The sequence below is a fragment of the Apis florea genome, unplaced genomic scaffold, assembly GCF_048593485.1.
Source record: "Apis florea isolate Af1SG1 unplaced genomic scaffold, ASM4859348v1 contig_3756_pilon, whole genome shotgun sequence".
NCBI lineage: Eukaryota > Metazoa > Arthropoda > Insecta > Hymenoptera > Apidae > Apis > Apis florea.
This window is the reverse complement of record NW_028256838.1, coordinates 455,017-478,582: the sequence shown is the minus strand read 5'-3', so window position 1 is coordinate 478,582 and position 23,566 is coordinate 455,017. Positions and strand designations below refer to the sequence as shown.

The 23,566-nt window shown below is 20.3% G+C and overlaps 1 protein-coding gene across 10 annotated transcripts in view; it reads right to left on the bottom strand.

Moving 5' to 3' along the window:
* LOC100868429 (uncharacterized) overlaps window positions 1-22,123 on the bottom strand; it is a 76,814-nt gene extending 54,691 nt beyond the window's left edge. Inside the window, exons 1-2 of one of the 10 annotated variants that reach the window (XM_086914883.1) lie at window positions 21,808-22,123; window positions 20,166-21,031 (exon numbers count right to left, since the gene is read on the bottom strand). In XM_086914883.1, the coding sequence (XP_086771009.1) occupies window positions 20,166-20,244 (79 nt within the window). In that variant the 5' untranslated portion in view covers window positions 20,245-21,031; window positions 21,808-22,123. Of the gene's footprint in view, window positions 1-977; window positions 1,112-1,256; window positions 2,139-20,165; window positions 21,079-21,120; window positions 21,470-21,807 lie in introns of those variants that run through there. The other 9 variants (XM_086914882.1, XM_086914885.1, XM_086914886.1 and 6 more) reach the window with 9 other exon arrangements.
* Between the last annotated feature and the right edge of the window lie 1,443 nt (window positions 22,124-23,566).

The window sequence follows — 23,566 nt, the reverse complement described above, 5'->3', positions numbered from 1 at the left end:
ATAGATTTATTTGTATTATTCACATCCAAGATTAAGAAATAATGAAACGTCAAATATGAAGTACACGAAGCACATCGGTATTGTAAGATCATTTTATCACTTTCCGTAATAAATTTTTCAAGCAGGCATGCAACTTCACTTGTCATGTGAAAGGAGAGAACAAATATCGACGAGAAAATATTGATAATATAACCGTAAAAGCATAAGAATATTTTCTTATCTCATTCTTACTAATTACGATGGTATGCGTTTCATTGAAAAGCATTCATCGAACATCTTAAAATTAAAAATATATACATATCTATAAAAGAAACAGTGTGACTGTGAAAAATGAACGTGCTTTCAGATAAATTCTTGTAGAAAATGTTTCTGTTCTCGCTTATTCTCGAATCTCGAACAGTTTTCAATTGAATAATCGCGATGATACGTCATTACATGTATTATTGACTTTATTACACCGTTTAATATAAATTCTTATGTCGGACTTATATTTTACCAATTCATTTGTCTATTATGTCGGCTAAGTAATATTAACGATTATATTTAACTCGTAATGAACATCAAAAAGAAAAAAAAGAAATTAGTTTGATCTAATTAAATGTACTATTGACAAAAAAGAAAAATGTAGGTTTTATTGTCGTCCATGGATGAACTGGACTGATATGTTATTCGAAATCTACATATTCAAATGCGGAAACATGCTCGTGTGATTAATTGAATATATATGTATGTATGTATGTACGTTCTTTGAATAGGAAAAGCGTTGAAAATGTTGTAGATAATATAGAAAGAAAAAATAATAGTGTAGTTTAAAGCAGAAGGAAAAACGGACGTCTGATTTTACTACAGAGTTTGTTTATGCTTCTCAAAGGTCACGAGTTATACAAAAGATGGGCAAACGAGAAAGCACTTTCTTTCCCACATGCGATCCACGTACATCGTGCAACATGCTGGACATCAAATGTTCGTGTACGTACCGACTTCGGCATGTTGTACGGAGAATTCCAACATAGTAGGTTGAAATCGGCGGAATCGACCTGGCTATCGTATGTCGACGTAAAGGGAGGATACGATCGCACGGCAAGGACACATAGATGCACCAAATCAACAACTACATACGTATAGATATGTATATATATATATATATATATATATATATTGTATATATATATATATATCTCAATGTGTATACGTGTGTTGGAACGTGAGACGCGTATATATGTATATCTGCTAAGAACAATGTAATGTGTGTGTACTTTCAAATGCACTCAAGCTGTCAACTGTAGGAAGAAGATGGCGACAGCTAATCAAGCGTTAGATCCTGAAACATACTTAACAGTCGAAATGTTTTCATCAATACGACCAATTCCCGCGATTTCTCGGTTAGCTTCGAATTTGATACAGCATCGACACCAATATCTCTCGAGGACGATAGAAAAGTCACGGACACGCATTAACGCACACGTGCACACACTTGTTGAGTTGGTATGTGTAATATATCTGCACTAGCACGCGACCACGCACATATTTACGCGTTTAAAGTTAAAAAGTAACGGGCAAGGTGATCGTGGAGAGTCTCTCTTGTGACAACACCGAGAGTAAAGAAGAAGGAGAGACTTTTCACCTTCGACGGACTTCGCTGAACTGACTGAACCAAGGAACGCTCCCGTTCCTGTTCCCGTTCCCTCGCCACTGATTTTCCCCTCCTTCTCCTTTACTCCCGAACAACCCCACCCCGTTTCTTCTCCTTCCCTTTTCTCTTCTCTCATTTACACCGAACGCGTGTTTTCCATTCCCGAGGGAACGACCAACGATCAACGCACCTGTTGCTGCCGTTCGATTGAACCACGGCTGTCGAACCATACTGAATGATACCGCAGCAAGAAGGTTGTGTGTATATGTATACGCCAGCCTCTCACTTAGCCTTATACGCGTGTAGAATGTGTCATACGTCAAGACGAGCACTGTTTTCCATTAGATTCTTATCGGACAAAATGTAGTAGCACAATAAGATGATACGTTCGTTTCATCACTATGAGGGGAATTGAACAAAGCGCAAATTATATCTTCGTTTATTCATTTGTTAATTTCTTTTTTCATATATAAATATATAAATATATAAATAAATAAATAAATATATATATATGTATATGTATATGTATATATTACATTTCTTTGATCTTATCTTTTTTTCTTTTTCATTTTTTTAATTCAAAATTTTAGAAAGCAGACCAAGCTTTACTAGAAAGTATATACATATATGTTCGCATATTCTCGCCAATAAATGTGTATATACATATTTGTATATTCAAAACTTATTTATCGGTAGATCTCGCCAAAGAGGATGTTGAATTCTCAATTAAAATAAACGATGTAAATTCTTTGCTTTTGTAAATAATGTTTTCTTTTTACTGTTTTTTGTTTTATTTAAGCTGATAATCATAAATTGTTCTTTAAAATTCAATAAATTGGCCGGAATTTGACATTGAATTAAAGAACAACAAGAAAAAATATTTTTTGTAATGAATTTACTCTATACATATCTTCAAGTTTTAATTAAATAACACGATTATTATACGATTCTATATAAATATTTTTAAAAGAATATTATTTAATTAAAAAATTTAATTATAATGTATGAATTTGAACTGAATGATAAAATATATTCAATATATTTCAGCTAAAAATTTAATGTATTTGCAAATAGAAATATCAGTATGCAAATACTCTATTTCAGTATTTGAAGAATTAGAATTAAGTGTGATACAGATTAAAGTGATTGCAAAACACGGAACGTTTCGCTGTTTGTGCTCGAAAGAATTTACCGATGACCGTTAACCTCGATAGTTTCCGGACTATACTGACAACACTCAAACGTCATGACCATGTGTCTAACTACCAAAAGATAAAGATAATTCTTATACAAGATAAATAAGTTATATTTTTATACAAATAATATTTGTTCATACATAATTAATTTCTTAATTTTGAAAAATTTCATTTAAAAATTACAGAAATTTTTATAATTTGAATTTAATATTATTATTTGACTTAGTCAAATATTTCATTTGAAAACTGTTTTATTTAATTATTTTGTTAGATTAAATTTTATTTTAAATTCTATTAATTAATTATTTTTAAAAAATTATAATTTTTCTATGTTTTTTATAAATTAATGCTTAAATGAAAAAAAATAAGTAAAAAATAAAAAAATAAATAATCTTCAAAATATCGTGATAATAGAAACTAATAAAATATTTAACTTATAATTATGTTTAACTTATAAATATAATAAAAAATATAATAAAATATAATAAAAAATAAAAAAAAGTTTAGAAAAATAGATTTAAATAGACTGCAAATGAAATTATTTTTATCATACAGATTATCATTATGAATCAATAATATAAATGATGATATATTTTAAATAAATATAAAATAAAAATTTTCTATAAATAAATTTTTTATAAATAATTTTTCTATAAATAAAAATATATGTAACAAATAATAAAATATTTAATTAGTGATGTATTCCTTTCTTTCAGAATTATATAAATTATAATTAAATTATATAAACATTGATAAAAATTTAGATAACTTGTTTATTTTGAGAATCTTTAATCAAATAATAATTATGTAAAATTAAAAATAGAATTGTTTAATGATTTTGTTTCATGCTAAAAAGTCAATAAATTTGATAGATTATTTTGTTTTTAAAACCATTTTTACATTCTAATGGAAATAAATATTTATCTATTATTATTACACATCTATAAAATTATATTGTCTCTATGCAACAATTTAAATATATTGCTATATTTGAGTACATATTTAAAGATGATAAAAAATTACAATATATGCATCCAATTCGGTTAATATTTTCTTAGCTTAAGCTATGAATAAAATATAAAAATTGTTTAAAATCGAATTCTACAATGCAAATTTTACAAAATTACTTGACAAGTTTTATTACTCGCTAAATTTGCTTAATCTATTAGAACAAATTAGCGTTAACTGCCAACACGTCCAAGGTCAGTATGGTCAATCAATCCTCTTTTTCTCGTCTAAAGCTTTAAATCAACGTAGGCGAGTTACATACCAAGAGCAATTCAAGTCAATACTATACAAATTGTGTCATGTTGTATACTTCATATTTTATACTATTTTCCATACATATCGTGACTGCAAAATATGCATAATCATTAGAATTATACAATAGAATTTATTTGGACAATATTTATTTGATAAAAAAATAAAACCAAATATATTTGTTTCAAACGTATACATATTGTGTGTATTAAATAAGAATTTATCACAAATAAAAAATTATATATGTTATTAATAACATATATAATAATTGATAAATATATAAAAATATTTTTTTTCCATACATTATAAATTTTCCTAATATATCGAATAAATTATACAAATTATAATATTTTAATAAGTATATTTCAAAATAAAGAGTATTGAAAATATTATATTGAATTTAGAAATAATACAGTTTATATAATTTTATTTAGAATAAAGAAAACAAAATAAAAAATTTAAAAAAAAAATACATATTTAATGAAGAAATAAAAAAGAAATAAAAAAAGAGAATTATTAATTAATAATAAATTATTTCTTAAATTTTTTAATAATATTTTTATTATAAACAAAAAGAAAAATTTTATTTCATGTAAAAATGATTGTTAAAAATATATTTTGTATTAATATAAACTCATAATTATTATTGCAAAGAATGTTATTTTTCTTTATCTTTTGTTTGTAAATTATTTTTATTAATATAATAGAAAATGTTGATCAAAAATATTTTTCAGAAATATTATCTCATAATTAATGTTCAAGAATCAGTCATCGAAACATTTAAAGAATATATTAATATGATTAGTACATATTCCCAATATAAAGTGCAAAATACTTTTTATAACAAGATAATACGTAAAAAACATATTTGTCCAACTTGACCTTACTTTGAAATTATAGATATTTTTATATATGTTTAATTTTGAAAGATATTAAAGATAAAAACAGAAATTTTAAGAATTTTGATGAAAGAAAAAACAGATTCAAGAAAAGAAATATGAGGAAATATAAATGCAAAGAAATACAAAAATATAGAACATTTTCAATTTTTTTTGTATTTTATCCAATCAATTTTGATAATTATTGATATAAGAAAAATTAATTTAAAGTATATAAAAAAGTTTTATCATGGTTTTATCTATTAGTCTTAAGTAATCAATAAACTTTGAAATGTTTTAATGTGGCGATAACAATTGTGCATAATTATTTCTTGTAAAAAATTCCATTATAATCGCAAGCTAAAATAGTTTTCTCATCGTTCTGACGTTAATTTCAACGTGCAATTATTTCAAGTATTTGTTCAAATAGCTATCGATAATTCTCCTATTATTTCTGCAATATGAATTTTAATCAATAGAATAATCTATTAGATAAAAAAAAATACTAAAGTAAATATGAAAGAAAAAAAAATAAATGTGGAAGAAAACAATATTGGAAGGAAATTATATATCGTTTAGATAATTTCTATCTCTCACAAAGATTAAATAAATTGTTGTGTCTTCTTTAGAAATATTGACGTTTTACCACCCACGAAAGTCTTACGCATTGATAATCGCTGCTGCTGATTATATATATATGTTATCATTTAAACAATGTACATATGTACAATTTTTGTACATATATTAATATATTTTTAAAATAAACACATTTAATCTAACTTAACATTACAATTATATAAAAACAGATCTAGAATAGAAATTTCAATAATATCAAGATTAAAAATACGAAAAAAATTTTTGATATATAAATATCTATATGATATATGTATATTACATAAATAATTTTTACATTCTTTATTTAATCATATTTTTATAATTATATTTCTTTTCGGAATTATAATTCATTCAATATAAAATACAGACAAAAATCAATAAAAATTGAGTTAATATTTTCCAATTATACTGTATTGTTCATAAATGACAAAGAATTTCAGATAAGATAAAAACGAAAACAATCAGCACACAAGAAATATAATTATGTGAAGGTTATGAATTGTTTAAATTTTTATTTTATTTTTAACTTGTCGTCTTTTTTACATTTTTTAATTTTTACTATTTCAATATTTCGAAATATCTTGAAAGATTTTAAAGCATTATATGTGATTGTGAAATATTATGATATATTTGTTAAAAAGTAACAAATAAGTTAAAATAATTGTTTAATTATTTTATGTTTGTTTAAATATTTTGTATAAATATTCTCTTGTTAACTTTTATACAATCATTTTCAGAATACTATTCGTTATTTTATTATTAGTACAAATGCGCTTTTCGTTCGTATTATTTATGAAATTTAATGTAAAATAAGATACAGTAATAATATTTTAAATTATATTTTTAGAAAAATTGATAATGAAAGACAATCGAATATAATAAATATAAGGATATATATTAATTAAATTTATTATTTTGTATTTATTGAGAAGTTAATAACAAAATTAAATAAATTTTTTTCAATTATTATGTTTCTAGCAGAATATAATCATATATAAAAATATATATATCGTATATAAAAATATTTTTATATATTTTTCTTAGGAAAATATTTTAACATTTTCTTATCAAATTAAAATTTTTTAAATAAAGTATTTATTATATATAGTTAGATTGTTATATATTTATAATTGTTATGTTATGTGAAATTTTATATTCAAAAAGAATATCTATTCAAATTATTAAATTTTATATAGATTTTATAATTAACATTAAATATGTTTTTTGTTATAAATTTCTCAATTTTTTATATATAAATATTTTTAATTAATATTTATTTTTAAAACAAACATTATATATTAAAATTTTTTTCTCGGACTAAAATTGCTCGCTACTTAACATTTAACTTGATCTTCTTTCTTAGTGCTTTCTTATGCTACATCTTTCTTTCTAAAGTAGCATTTAAAAACAGAAACGTGATGTAAACGTGACAATTGAAATGTTAAATTTTGTTTGTGCACATAAATCAGCATATAACAATGTATGATTAAGCTATTAACTTCGACATAATTAATTTGGTATAATCTTAGTATTTATAAAGCTTGATCAATGTTTGAAATTTTTCATTTTTTTAAATAAAATTACTACAATTAAATAAAATTAATAAAATTATTGCTATAATAATACTTTAATAAAGTTATTTATTAAATAATATTATACATCTTAACAAATTCTAATAGAAAAATTTATCGGTTAATATGGTTAATAATTTGAATTTACTTTATTATAAATGATATTCTTTGATAATAAAAGAAAGAGAGAGAAAGAGATGGAGGGAGAGGGGGAAGGGGAGGAAGAGGGGAGGGAGAGTTCTAATATATATAATAAATAATAAGTACGAATAAAATAAAAAATTTTAATTAAGTTTTGTTAAATTTTTGTTAAGAATATTTTTATTTACTTTTCATAGTAATCATCCATAGTATTTTTGAATCTTTCAAGTTTGATGTTTTTACATACTTAAATTGTGAAACAATTTTTAAAAAAATATAATAATATATATAATATAATATAATAAAGATTATGTTATATAATATTTATAATAAAGATAAAATTACATATTAAAATTATAATATTTAAAAAAAATATAATATCGTGTTAAAATAATAACTTCGATATGCTTTTGCAAAATTAATTTGAGAATTATGAAATGACTGATTATAGAATAATTGAAATCGATTCAAATTTTGAAAACTTATCACTAAATAAATTGCAAAATAGAATAAAACTTTAAAATTAGATTAAAATTTGAGCAATCTTAACCCATATTATACGGCATTCTCAACTCTATCAAAAGAGCGTTCATCTTGGTTGCAACCATTTCTTATGATTATATCACATCAAACACTTAATAAATTGATGTAATTGTAAGTAATAAAGACAGTTGCTACTAACAGAAGGAAAATAACTGTTGTTAACTTAACAAGAAAAATATATGTTGAAAATAAAATGTTGAAAAATAAAATGTTGAAAGTCATAATTCAAATTAATTTTTTGTTACATCTTATTTATTTATATTTTTCATATATTTTATTCATATATTTTTGTTTAACAAAAAAAGCTTCACAAAAATATAATTTTTAAATATAACTAGTTGCACGTTATTAGATTTTGATATTATAATTAATAATTTTTAGTAAATTTTAATTTGTTTAATTATTAACTCATTTCATTTAATTAATTATTTATTTAAATTTTATAACTTAAACTGTTGTTTTATTAAAAAATAAGTTTTTCATAACTACATTAATTATACTTTTCCATATTATTATCAGATATGATATATGATATCATATCGGAATGAAACATATTGCGAAAATATAGAATATTTATCAAATTATTTTAATTTTAAAATCTAAACTTTGTATCTAAAAAAGAAAAGATGCAGTACAAAATATGTACATAACCAATTTAAATTAAGATGATATTATATATTATTTTAATTAAAAAAAATTGTTTTAAATCAATATAAATCAATTGCTTTATCTTCCTGCTATACTACATTATATATAAAAACTTAAAATTTTTGCAAGAAAATAATTCTAAGATTAGATTTGTTTGAATTATTGTATTAATTAAATTGTATGTAATTAAAATTTTTTAATTTTAATAAAAGCACTTTTTACAAAATGACATAAAAGTGTAAACGTGATAAAAATGAATATGTAATAAAATAATAATATAATTAAATAACAATTTTTTCTGTTCTTATTTAAGATCATAATGTTAATACTGTTCAATTTTAACTTAAACTTTTAATAAATTATTATGATAATAATTAACTCGTACTCAATATATGTATACATATCTTTTGCAGTGAAACTCTATTTAACTAAATCTTTTGGGAAACAAATAATTTGTGTAAATGAAGTTCTAATAAGGGAATCTTCGTTATTCATAAATTTTTGTTCAAATAATAAGAGAAAGTATACATTCAAATAAATAAATTCAATCAACAAGTATTCAATTAACTCTTTCAACGATAAATTTTTTTTTTAATTTTTTTTTGAGTAATATTACAATATTATAACATTATTAATATTATAATGATATAAATATATTATTAATATTAATATAAACTAATATTATTATAATATTATTAATATAAATTAATATTAATGATTATAATAAATAAAAGAAAATGTAAGCTAAATAATAATTCGCAAAATGAGATATGTAATCTCATTTCTAATGAGATTCTATGCCTCAATAGGTTTTTTGTCTAGTAATATTAGAACAATTGTAATAGCTGTATAGTCTTTGTAAAAATTACTGTGGCATATATTAGGCTATTCGCTAAGTTTATCGTTGTAAATGACGAACTACTTTCAATTTATATTTCACGCCAATTTTCTTTTGTTCCTCAAGAGTTATTAAGCTATAAGAAAATGAATCGATAAATTTATCGGCATGAAATACGTCGGTAAACAATTAAAAGAAAGATGTTGTAACGCCAAGATGGTCGAAATGATTGTTTCGTATATGTGGCTAAAACTACTATCAAAACGAAATAAAACGAAATAGGAAGTTCATTTTTAATCTATCTACTCTTCCAACATTACTTCAAATATTATTTATTATTTCGTCAAATGCAATATAATGTGAAAATATATATATATAATATTATATAAATATATATTATATTATGAATATATTATGAAAAATCACAATGAAACAAGAAATCGGATTGACAATTATTTAGTTTCTAATTGGAATTTAATTTCTTGCTAAAATAATTCAATTAAATTACTTAAAGTAAAGAAAAAATTAGAATGAAATTATTTTAATAAATATACTGAAATATCGATTATCCTAATTAATTAAAAAACAAATTCCTTTGGTTTTTCAAATAATTGGTTAAAATATTTTTAAATATGCTAATTTAAATAGATATAAATATTCATCGACTCTGGATAATTGATCATTGAACAATCGAAATTCGAATAACTGAGGTACGGATAATCGACATTCTACTGTATTGTAAGACAAAGAATCTGAAAAATACAGCCTAGTGAACAAGTTGATATCTTAATTATGAAAATTTATCTATTATAATATTATATTATTATTTTCATGAAACTGTTTTCTCTTGTAATACTTTACCACAAAATGGAATCTAACTCTCTCTCAAATAATAATGGGAATGAATCATTCAAGACAGCATTTCAATTAAAAGAAAAAATTGTAATGATATTACATTTTAACGAAATAAAATATTGTCAAAAATCTGCGTAATTTAATAAATTTAGTATTATCTTATCAGATTTGAAAAGATTAATTAGGTATTATAATTAAATTCCATTGTAATAAATAATATTAAATGAATTTTATTATATATATATTTATATATTATATATGAATATATATAAGAATGTATTACATAACTTCCTAATTTTTCTTTTATATGTTAACAGATATTTTGTTTTATATAAGAACATTATCCAAAAATCGACCAATATCACTTTCTCATTTATTTATTGTACATTATCTAGTTTATCTAAAGTCAAGCTGATCTAAAGTCAATAATTAATCTTATCATAGAATACAGACATTCCAAATAAATCATTTATCAAATATTTATAAAAATATTTGAGTAATTGATTTATAATAAAAATCTTTTTTTATTTTTTTTGTATTCTTTTTATGTTTTTTCTAATATTTTTTTATTATATATATTAATAAATATTTTGCTGTATCATGCATATTATATAATATATAATTATATAATTCAATATAAATTATATGTAGATTATATATTTATTGAAATATACGCATTTATCTGTTATAATACGTAAAAATAAATAAAATTTTATGTAAAAAATGTTGAGTGCAAAAACGAAAGAATATTATAAGTGTTATTTGAAAGCTAATCTAATTTATTTTTTGAAAAATTTTTTATTTTCGCGCGAAAACTGATTAATTTTTAATTTTTAAATTAAGTTAAGTTCTGTATAATTAATTATTTTCAAATTTTCTTTTTTTGAGAAATTTCTTTTTTGTTTTGAATTGTTTAAATATTGTTTCAATTATTTCAAACTATTTTTTAATAAAATTGTTTTTATTTTTTAATAAAATATTTTTAGCGTAATTGGATAATCTAACTTAGAATGCTACAATCTCATCTAATAATAAATTAATAAATTAACACCTAAAATAATAAATTTTAAAAATCTGAATTATTGAGAATTATCAATATAAAAAATACTGATCCAATTTGATTCTTTACATAAATTTCTAAAACTTGGAATTCTAAGTTAGTTTTGTAAAAATGAAATAATTAATGCGGATAAACTTTACTTACTATAGTTTTTTTTGGTTTTACCGTAAATCATATTGTTCATATCTTTATAATAAAAGAGAAAATAAATAATATAAATAACAAAAGAATAGAAAATAAACTAACTTCTTTCTTTTCCAATTATATACTTTCTTCATTTTCTATTATTTATTCTGCTACATTCTTTTGTCGAAACTAATGTTTCAAAATAATTCTTCGCCGACGTAATGTTAATGGCAGTGTGGCGACCAAGCGAATAGTTTGTGGCTGATAACAAAAGACCAATAGAATAGCTAAGATAAGTTATCGTATATTAAGTTAGACGAAAGATTAAACAGATATCGATTTTAATGATAGATCTTTCCATCAAACAGTAGATACTAAATACATGACACATATAATAATCTATTAAAATAATATGTATTAATTATGTATGAAATAAATAGCTAAACGATAATAAGATATATCAAACATATGTTATAAATATTCATTGTATTCTATTAGCTGGATAAGGCTATATTTTTGAAATGATTGAAAATATGGAATGTTGTAAGGTGAAATTTTCATGTATATATTAATGTTATTGTATATTATTTATTATGTAATGTATGAATTTTTTCGATACTCCTGGAAAATCAAATGTCATCTTTTTTACAGACACATTTAACTTAATAATAAAAAATAATATTAAAATATTTATATTTTGAAAAGAATCAATTTAAAATATATTTTTATTTCAGTTTTGTTTAAAATTAAATATATTAAACATAAGATGCAATGAAATCAATTTTTATTCATAATAATTTATGAAAATGAGAATAATATTTGTGTAAAAAATTTTAAATTAAAATTTTAAATTAAAATGATTTAAATATTAATTGGTTTCTCTTTTGAAAATGTTTCAAAATTACTTGGTTTTAATATAATAGTAATGTTGTTATTTTTAAAAATAAAATCTTTTAAATCTATTTTAAAATTATACATCTATTATACTATATAATATAACTATCTATAATAAATGATTGATTTTTATTCTTAAATTTTAAAAATTATAATAAAAAAATTTATTTGTTATTATTTATTAGAAATTATTTATTTTTAATTTTTATATAGATATATTTTTCTTCCATGTTTTTATCTTAAAATTTTTATAATCCTTTATGAGAATATTAATTTAAATAAGTTAAATTTTATTTTGGAATGCTAAGACTTTTTTTCCTGATTAATTTTGATGTATACAATTGAAATAGATTTAATAATATAAATTTTAATCATCAAAATCCATGATTCTATATATGTAAAATTTAATGTTCATGTTATACTTTAACGCCATATTGTGCGTCATTCATAGTCCGAATGGATCAAATTATCAAATGCATATAGATGATGATTATTTAAACGGAGCGATTTAAATTCAGCTGTACATACAGATGTATAGCACATGTTTTATGTTCTGACAATTTGTTGTATAAAATACAATAAAAATTGACCAAAATTATGATTTAATTTGAATTTAATCTAAATTATTTCTAGATTGTAATTCAGTTATTGAAAACTGCATTTTATATATGATCTTTAAACTGAATTTCGATAATTAAAATCAAAATTCTATTCTTCAAAATTTATCAAAAGATACATAAAAGTAAAAAAGTTTCGAAATTTCTACTTAATCACATAATTTTAATTTGTAAATATCTTCAATTTAAATTATCTATATCTATGTTTGTACATATCGTGTTGAGAAATAGACATGATTTCTATTTAAGCATTTTCAATTTTATACATTTTATATTTTATACTTGCATATCTTTTTACATGTATATTATTTCATAATATTTTATTTATCTTAATATTATCAATAAATATGAAACAATTTCTATTTTACAAAGAGAAAAAAAATGAAACGTTCATTCTTTAATCAAATCAAATTATTCTTAAATCAAATATAAATTCATGAAACCTAATTATTTTACTCGGTTATCTTATCTTATACCAAAATCCTCGACAGATTATGAACATCCAATATGTATCTAAAGCTGTCAGATTATCGTTATTCGTATTGCTCAACTTATATTGCCTGGTATAGAACAGCATTAATATGTAAATTGCTCTGTAAAAAAATCTTTCAATGTCATTCGGCAAAAGAAATGCAAACTCTTGAAAAATAATGTCAAGATTTTTAAAACAAATATAAATGAAATCGAGAAATATTGTCAAGAAATAATACATTAAATATGAAAATATTATTGTTACAAAAATTATCAATTGCTATAAATTTAACAATAAATGAAATTATTATAATAATAATGATATTATAATAGTAGTGATATTATTTTAATATGAGAATAGAAATGAGATTTCGATATAAGATGCATATAAAAAAAAAAAATCGAAAATTGTGTAAAAAAAAAATTTAAATTGACATTGTTGTTATAATAATTATTTTAAAAAATCTTTTTTTTTGTTTCTGAAATTATAAGTATAAATTATAAAACATATTTATAAAACATATAAATATAAGCATAAAAAAGAAGAATATAAACTTTCAATATATTTCCTTTATTAAACCTTTTTTAGAATATATATTATAATAATATAAATACTTTTCAATAAATAATTTCTAAATATTTTCCAATAAAATTGTTTATAACATGTAAAAATATCTTTATCATATCATTAATATTAGTATTTGTAAACAGATATATTTCTGAATAAACAACATTAAATTCGATAAATAAATGTTTTTAAAATTTAAATTGTATTTCGAAAGAGATTATTTTTTTCAATTTCAATTTGTCCTGAATTAAAATCTTCGTCTATCATATGCATGCACAAAATATTTGCATCTCTTATCTTATTAATTCGGGAATATAATATCATCTGACTTTCATAGTTGACATTTCATATATATTATATTCTAAATTTACAGTACTATAATCAAGAGGTAAGTAACGAAATATGGGAAAAATAACATCAGAAGATTATATATCACGTGTTACTTATTATATAAGTACTTATTATGTTTTGTTCAAAATATTCTTGCATTTCGTGACCAATTTTTTTAAAAGTAATATTCCTATTCTTTAAAACAGCGTTTATGAGGTCGTAATTTAAAAGAAGAGATCATGAAGAGTTTTTTGAAGATTGCTACTATTATTTCTTCATTTTAATATATGCACTTTTATAGAGTAATTTTAGAAACTTTTTCTTTTACTTTCTTTTTCTTTTCTACAGAGAAGAAATTATAAGGAAAAATAATATTTATAATTAATTAATATGAATTTTCTAAATTTTTGAAAGAAAATTACAGTTATAGATTAGTTTTCAAAAAAATGTTTAGTTGAAGAAAAATTGCTATGATTTGAAAAATATTGGAATATTATTTTAATTTATTTTAAAGAGTCCGAAAATTCTGATTTCAATGAAAGTTCGTATATATGAATATAATTAAAGAATATAATTAATTGCATATGGCAATATTTTCTGTGAATTAAATCCTAAATGATTTATGAAAATGAAAATGATTCATTATTAAAAATAAAATATTATTATATCATGCTTATTTTACTAATTGTATTAAAAATATATTTTTATGCAATTATTTTTATAAAAAACTAAGAGGATAAAAAAAACTTGGAAAACAATTATTTTAAATAATTATTCGATAGCTATGTCACTTCCATTATTCTCATTGTATTCTCACTGACAGAGAAACTTTACAACATAGAAATTACAGACAATATAAATATACAAAGATATTACCTGTCATAAATTATCTTCAATTTGAGTGCTAGACTAAATGCAATAATCCTTAATGCTAATTCTTAATATTAACCATTAAAGCCATTAAAATATTATAAGAAAAATATAAAGCTTTTATTTTTATAAATGAATAATTTATTACTCTCAGATTCTTAAATATATTTATACTATTTTATGTGTAGAAAATATTAAATATTAATATATTCATTTCAAAATTTTTTATTATTTTATATATTAGTTTATTTCTTAAAATCTAATTAAAAAAAATCTTATTACATCATAATTTACAGAAATATTAAATATCATTGATATTAAATATTATTAATTTCAGGAAATCAATTATTCAAATTCATTCAACGAATTCATTTTTAAATATACGATATTTTTGATATTAATCTTATACAATCATAGGCATGAATTCATTTCATGGAACATGTGAAAAAAATATGCAAGATGAAAAATCAACAGTCATAAGTGTGCTCATGACTATTGTGCATGAATGGTACACGTGATTAGCTAATAAGATGACGTACATTACTTACTTATATATGTATACATAAAATACATAAGAATATACAGTTTAAGAAGAATAAACCAATTCTTATAACTTTTAGTCCTATTACAATTTATCATATATCAAATGGTTCATCATGTCAAATCACAATATATAGTGTTAAGATTAAAATTATATGTAATAGAATCAATTTCTGCTTACTCATGAAATATTATTTATCATATTGAATTTTATTTTTTGCAATATCATGATTATGGTATAATAATAAATAATTATTAGAAATAATCATTTTTCGTAATCACTTCATTCTTTATTTTATATCAAATAAATTGCGTTCCATTTCACTTAATATTGCATAAGAAAAAAATGATTTCAAAAATTAGAATTACAAATGAGGTGTGAATCATCTAAAAGAGAATCATTTAGAGCGAATAATTTATCATTCCAGGATATAAAGCTGAATAAGAGATCATGTAAACATGTTTTTGAAATTTAAAGAAATATAATTGGTAAAGATTATTCATTTGTATAAATTATATTATATTTTGATAATTTAATAGATCAATTTTTTTCTATTAAACAAAGGAACATAAAAACGATATGAAAAAAAAACAAAATTATTACAATGTCAAAAAAATTTGTGCATGTATTATATATAATTACATAAAAATTTAAAAATGTAAAAAAAACATAATGTAATATAAATTAAAAACAAAGAAATTTATAAATACATAATTAAAAAATAAGATAGTGCATATGAGATAAAAAAATATAAGATAAAAAAAATAAAAGTGTAACAAAAAAAATATTTTTTAAATAATTCATATAATATAGTATAAATTTTTATACTAATTATACTAATATTGTTTAAATATTTACAATTATTATTAAAATATTACAATATTAATGATTTTTATATTATAATATAAAAATTAATAATATAATATGTAAAATAATATATATTACTATATTATTAATAATATATATTATATATATATATATATATATATATATTATATTATACATATAAAATAATATGGATAATATAAAATATAAAATATATTTTATATTGTACATATAAAGTAATATGAATAATATAAAATATAAAATATATTATAATATATAATAATAGGTATGACATATAAAAGCATACAAATCCATTGTTTGTTGAATAAGTGTTGATCTTCGATGAGATATAAGTAACTTGCGTTTCCATGCGGAAGATTTTTTTACGAACGAAGGTCCTCGAAAGTTATTTTTTCTTTTTATCGAATCAAATGTTATATATGCGTGTACTGAAACGTTTCCATTCGTGCCAAACCAGTTCCGGTCACATATTACACGCCATTTGTTTCATATAATTGAAAAATGCTATTTACTTTTTATCGATTTTAATAATTAACGAATTTATTAATTTATAGAGATAAAATATTTTTACAAAAACTAGAATGCATTTCATTAACGATATTCTAGCTTTTATTCAAAATTTTAGTTTATAAATATACTTTATAAAATATAAATAGATACGATTAAAAATAAAAATTACTAATACATAAATCTAGAATTTATATAATGTATTTTATTTCAATCTATTAATACAAACAATTCAATAATTATGTATTCAGTGAGTTCAATGAGAAGGAACAATGTAGTTAGAGAGTTATATTAAAGAGAAAATTATAATACTTAAGAAGAACTTTGTTGATTAAAAGACTTAAAATTAGGTATAATGAGTATTGGATAAAATGGGTATAATGAATTGAATATGAGATGAAGAATATTTACTGAAAGTACATATAATATGAAATAAAAAAATTATTTTTAGTATTTTAATTTCCAGAAAATTTGTCTATAATCATAAACAATTATTATTCAATTTAATTTAACAAAATTATTTTCTGTAAAGATATACAAAAAATTCTTTTTTATTTTATTATTATTTTTTTATTATAAAAAATTTTTTTATTATAAAATAACATAGATTTTTTCGAATTTATTTTATGATTTAATCTGTCTATTTTGTTATAAAACAATCGATTGTACTTTTTAATATATTTAATTAATTGTATTGTCTTATTTAATATTCAATTGAAATACATATTTTACTTCTACTTACTAGTGATTAGAAAAAAATCATGATATAAATATAGTTAACTAAAAATAATTTATTATTTTTTTAGTATAACAAAAGCGCAATTTTTTATACTTCTATTATTAACGCAATATATATATATATATATAAATTTTTTGTATGTATATAATAGTTAAACAATTATCTTTTTAGAATTAATCTAAATCTAACTATAAATATAATTATAATAACATATATAAATATTAATGAATTTTTTGAAAGAAACAGATTTTCTAAATGATAACAAAGTTACTAACTATTGAATATTAAATGTTATTACCAACTATAAAAATTTATTACACATAAAAAATAATATGCTATTTTATCAATAGTAATTTAGATAATCCAAATTTCATTATACGATTTTATGAGAAGCCTACATAAAAGGTATATAACAAACCTAAATTTCAAATATTTTAATATGTTAATATCTAAATTTAGAAATTCTAGAAAAAAAAATATATTAATTTTATATTAACTTACATTTTAACTTAAAATAAGAAATATTCTAAAAAATAATGTAGAAGATTAATTTTTTTATAAGATTTGGATATTCAATAAATTTTTTTTTCATTTCTTCTAAATAAAAACAAAAAAAAATTATAATTCACAAGATTTTTAATTTTTTAAAGAAGCAATATTTTTTACTATTGTTATAATAATGTATTAAAATATTCATAATAAGATATATATAATATATTAATATTTTAATTCTAATATTATATATTAATATTTTTAAATAAATTTTGAGAATTTTTATTATCTATTTTAATATCTAATCGAATAAGTAATTTTTATAAAAAAAGGTGACTTTAATTTTAACTAATAATAATAAAATTAATATTTATTAATTATAAGAAAAAAATATATCTAGATTTAACTATTTATATCTATAATGCATGATAATACGTATTCATCTAATTAAAATATGAAGAAATAAATTCATTCACGTAAATTAATATTATAAAACTTTATGTAAAAATATATAAAAATATATAAATTTTAAAAATATACAATAACAAAAACAATACAATAGATTTAAAAAAATATATATTGATTGCATACGTAACTTATTACCAAAGAAAACAAAATAAAATTAATACAGTGGAATTCCAATTTAATTTAACATGCTAGAACAGTATTTTCCAACTTTGTTTGAAAATACTTTTAGAATATTAAATGTGTTTGAAATCAGTTTACAATGATTTGAAATCATCTTTTATAATATCTAAATAATATACAATTCTTCTGTCTCTCTTATAAGATAAATTAAAAAAATTATTACAGTTTTATTGCTATGAAACAATTAACTATACTTTTGAATTAATTATTAAGGAAATTATTTTAATAGCTCTGTAAACATAATTAGGTTATTAAAATAAATAAATAATAAAAATCGTAAAAAAATGGTAGCAATAATATCCTTATGAGTCGCAACAAAAAAGGATGCTAAAAAATGTAATACAGAATTATTGAACTTATATTCTAATATAATATTTTTAATATGAAGAATAAGAAAATATAAATATGATTAATATAATAAATATTCCTAATAAAAATTTTTTAATTAATTTCTATAATTTAATATATCTATAATCTATAATATAGAATATAAATATAATATTGTTAAATTTTTCGAAAATTTTTAAGATTAAAATTTTGTTCATTCTATATAAAATCATGCATACACAAAGATAAACTTAATTCAAATTATTTGCTATACATTTAAGTATGTATGTTATTTTACCTTTGCAATTCAAAGTTTACTTCCATAAATCAAGCTTTTATCACCAGTGGTTCTACAACTCGAATTAATTATGTGTTGCAAATCAATAATCGATTATTGGATACTTTTCTTTCCTTCAATTATTATAATTATTGTATTCAAAAATGACATTTACAAATTTGAATCATTATACAATTATATTATTTCAATAAAAAATAACAAAAAAATACAAAGTATCGAATTTTCATTTATTAAATTTTTTTACCCGAAATCCTCGATAAACTTTGGTAAAATAAAACTTTTATAATTTGCAGATTTTAGTTTTTGAAATTCAAATTGCTAGATATAATTATAGAAATATGTAATATAAAATAACAGTTGTGATGATTGGCGAATAATGTTTATAAGATATAGTTATGATTTGTATTATCAGATTATTGGATGTCAGATTATGAGAATTTTATTAAATAATTGAAAACTAATTAAACTATCATCAAAATGTGATCATAGACGGATCATATGTGCGTAAAGATTGAATTTCCTATAAATGTATATCAGACATACATATATCTTGCATGATAAGTTGAAAAATTTGAGATTTTAATGCAATTGGATATCTAGTAGTAATATCTAATAATATCTAGTAATAATTTTTGTTTTGGATACAGACTTACCTATCCCTTCAATGACATAACGATCCTTAGAACTCATGTCTGCAATTTCCGTCACACTGACAACAATTTTCACACTCATCGCTACACAATTAGATGTTCACTGAATTGTAAACATGTATGTATTCCACTTACAAAATGATCAAACGTGATTATTCTTGATAATTTTTTGTTTTTAACTTCACATATAATTACAAATTGCTATAGCCTGTAAATCGTCTTTGTTGTTTCGAATAATTTGTTTCATTATTTCAAATATTTTATATATCAAGATTTAAAATATTTAAAATTATTATATATATTTAATAATAAAAATTTTCTTTTTTGTTCAAGATGCAAGATAACATCATGTTATAATCAAAGTATAATATATAGTTAAATATTATGCAAAATTGACATAAGAATAAATAAATTTAATCACATATTTCTTAATGTTCCTTTAACATCACAAATTCATATTCAGTTATTTTCTGTTTTAATTAAACAATGTTTAATTTATTCTTTGATTTGTTCTTTTTTGATTTAATTCTTTAAATATGTAATTGGCATAATAAAAGCTATCAACTGTTAATCAAGGTTTTTATCATTATACTATAATCCCAGGGCTCATTAGAAATAACGTTTCCTGCGGGCCATAAGATAACCTTGAATCTAGACGTAGCAGACACGTTACGTAAAACCAAAGTTACGAATGCTGATTTTCCGGCTTCTTGATGATATAGACGACCAGCACAGGTGTTTTGTCGTAAATGACATTGTAGCAGTTTCTTGAAATGCACGCACATTTTCCTTATAGATCATGTTTGATCTGCTGACAATAACTATGGTTATTTTATATAGTATGTTGAGATTTGTATTTTTTTATAAAACTGTTGAAACAAAGCATCAAAGAACGAATGTGTAAGAATACAGACGGAAGAAAAAATGGAAGTATAATTACAGAATAAAGAATACGTACTTCTTTTGTGCTTTTTTAATATTCTTTTCTAAAAAACATTTTTTAAGCTATTGTGTGTACAATTTATATAATTTATATATTTATATTTATATAATTTATATAATCACACTTTTTATCGAAGATTTTATTTCAATAATTTCTTTTCTTTTCATTAAGTCTTTAACATCTTTTTAATGCGATTTCTTTTTTTTTTTAATTATTATTATAATTATTTATTAAATTAAATAATTCAAAGATAAAATATGCTATAAACAGCAATTTATTCAAATCTCAATTTTAATTTATATTATTTCTGAAACTTGAATTTTTGTTTTGCAAACAACTGATATTATTTACTTTCTTCTTCTACTTGTCTTCTTTTGTTATTTGCTATTTTATATATTTTATTTGTAATAAAAGATATAATATCTTACATTTTATATGTAGTAATATTTTTGCATATTTAATTTTTAATGTTTTAAAACGTAATTTGTACCATTTTGTTTATTTTCCTCTTCGTATTTTCTATTCATGTAATATATACATATATTGAAGTATATAGTCAATATTTATTAACTATTTGAAATGATATATAATATATATAACACGATATATTTTTTTTTAAATTGTGTAAAAGAAATTAATAATAATTCAACATGCAAAAATAATTCACATAATAACTCTAAATATTTATATTCAAAAAATCACCTTATTCACAAGTTTGTTTGTATCTTCCTAACTAAGGAAGAGGAAAACAGAGAAACCAGAAAAACCAGAAACAGATATAAAGAACGAAAAGAAAAAAAAAAAAAGAAACGCGAATTATTCCATACAACGTGCGTTGTTCGTTCAAATGACAAGTATTTTCACAAAATGTTGAAGTTTCATTATCGAATAATAATCCTAATAATCACGAGTCACGTGGTGAACAACTGCTATAACTTAAATAATAAAACTTAACGCATGCGACAGAAACTTCGGAAATCAATCACTATCCTACATACATCAAGCCGGATTTAACGTAAATGACAGAAACTACTGCTGCTCGTTCTTTCCTGTAATAATAGGTGCGTAGTTTGGTGGGGAACTAAAGGTATATTTGAGTGGGGATAGTGAAGGTGGGATAAACCTTTAAGAACTTGCAGTAAAGAGGTACAAGGTAACCTCTGTTTTTCACATTATAATGTAATTTGTTATATTTTCCAATATTTGGTGTAATTATAAATATTTTAATTTTTTCAAATAATAAAGATTCATTTAATATGATTATAAATTAATATTAACTTAATTTGTGGAAATGAAACATTGAAATCGTTATAATAAAATAAAATAAATTAAATAAAATAAAAAGTAAAAATATATATCTCTTAAAATCTTCAAGTATAAATACTTGATATAGAATATTACGTACATTAATTAAATGAAATTATAAATAATTAAATAGTGATTTATTTTATTAATTGATTAATGATTTATTAATATTAATATGTATCATATATGTATCGTATAAGAATAAAAAATACATATAGAAATAACAAAAAAATATTTTGAAAAATAAGCAAAATATCATTTATTTTTTTATATTTGATAATGTCATATATTATTCTTTTAAATTAAATTACTAATTTATACGATTATTAATAAAGATTTTTGCGAATTAATATTCTTTAGAATAAATATTTTTTATAATGATTTAACTGAACTATTTATGAAAATTAAAATATTATATTAAATATCTCTTTGTGATAATCTATCATTCAATTCTCATTTTTATTATTATTAAAGAATAAAAATAAATGAAATTTGTTTTTTCAAAATCATAATTTCAATTTAAATATAGAAAATATAATACCGTAATAAAATAAAATATATTTATTTTTTACTTTAAATTACTGATTTAATTAGAAATATTGAAATAAAAGTTATGTAAAATAAAATCATAACTTTACATTTACTATTGATTGCAGATTAATTAATAAAGTATTAATGATATATTTTTTTATTTATTTAATTCTTTTACTTAATAAAGTAAAATTTAATCGTTATATATATCTTAATTTTGTTTCAAAATTTCATTATATTTCTAATATTTAAAAAAATTCAATTATTCTTAATATTTTTTTAAAGACATCACACACTCATAAGTTAAAATGTATTTGACTACATTTTAAAGATAATGATAATAATAAAAGATATGATAAGAAAAAGCAAAGTGACCTTGAAAAAAATGGCTTTTAAAACATTTTTCTCACGATATATATGATACGATAAAAGTATATGTTTTCTTATGCATAAGTAACGATGATCTTGAAAAAAAAACAACTCTAAGAATATATTTATTTAAATAACTAAATATTTAATTATTTTAAAATAAATATTATATTTTTGAACATTTTGCAATATCATTTAAAATGAAAGAAATATTTAAACATTCCGATTTTTTAATTGAGAAAAAAAATATATATCT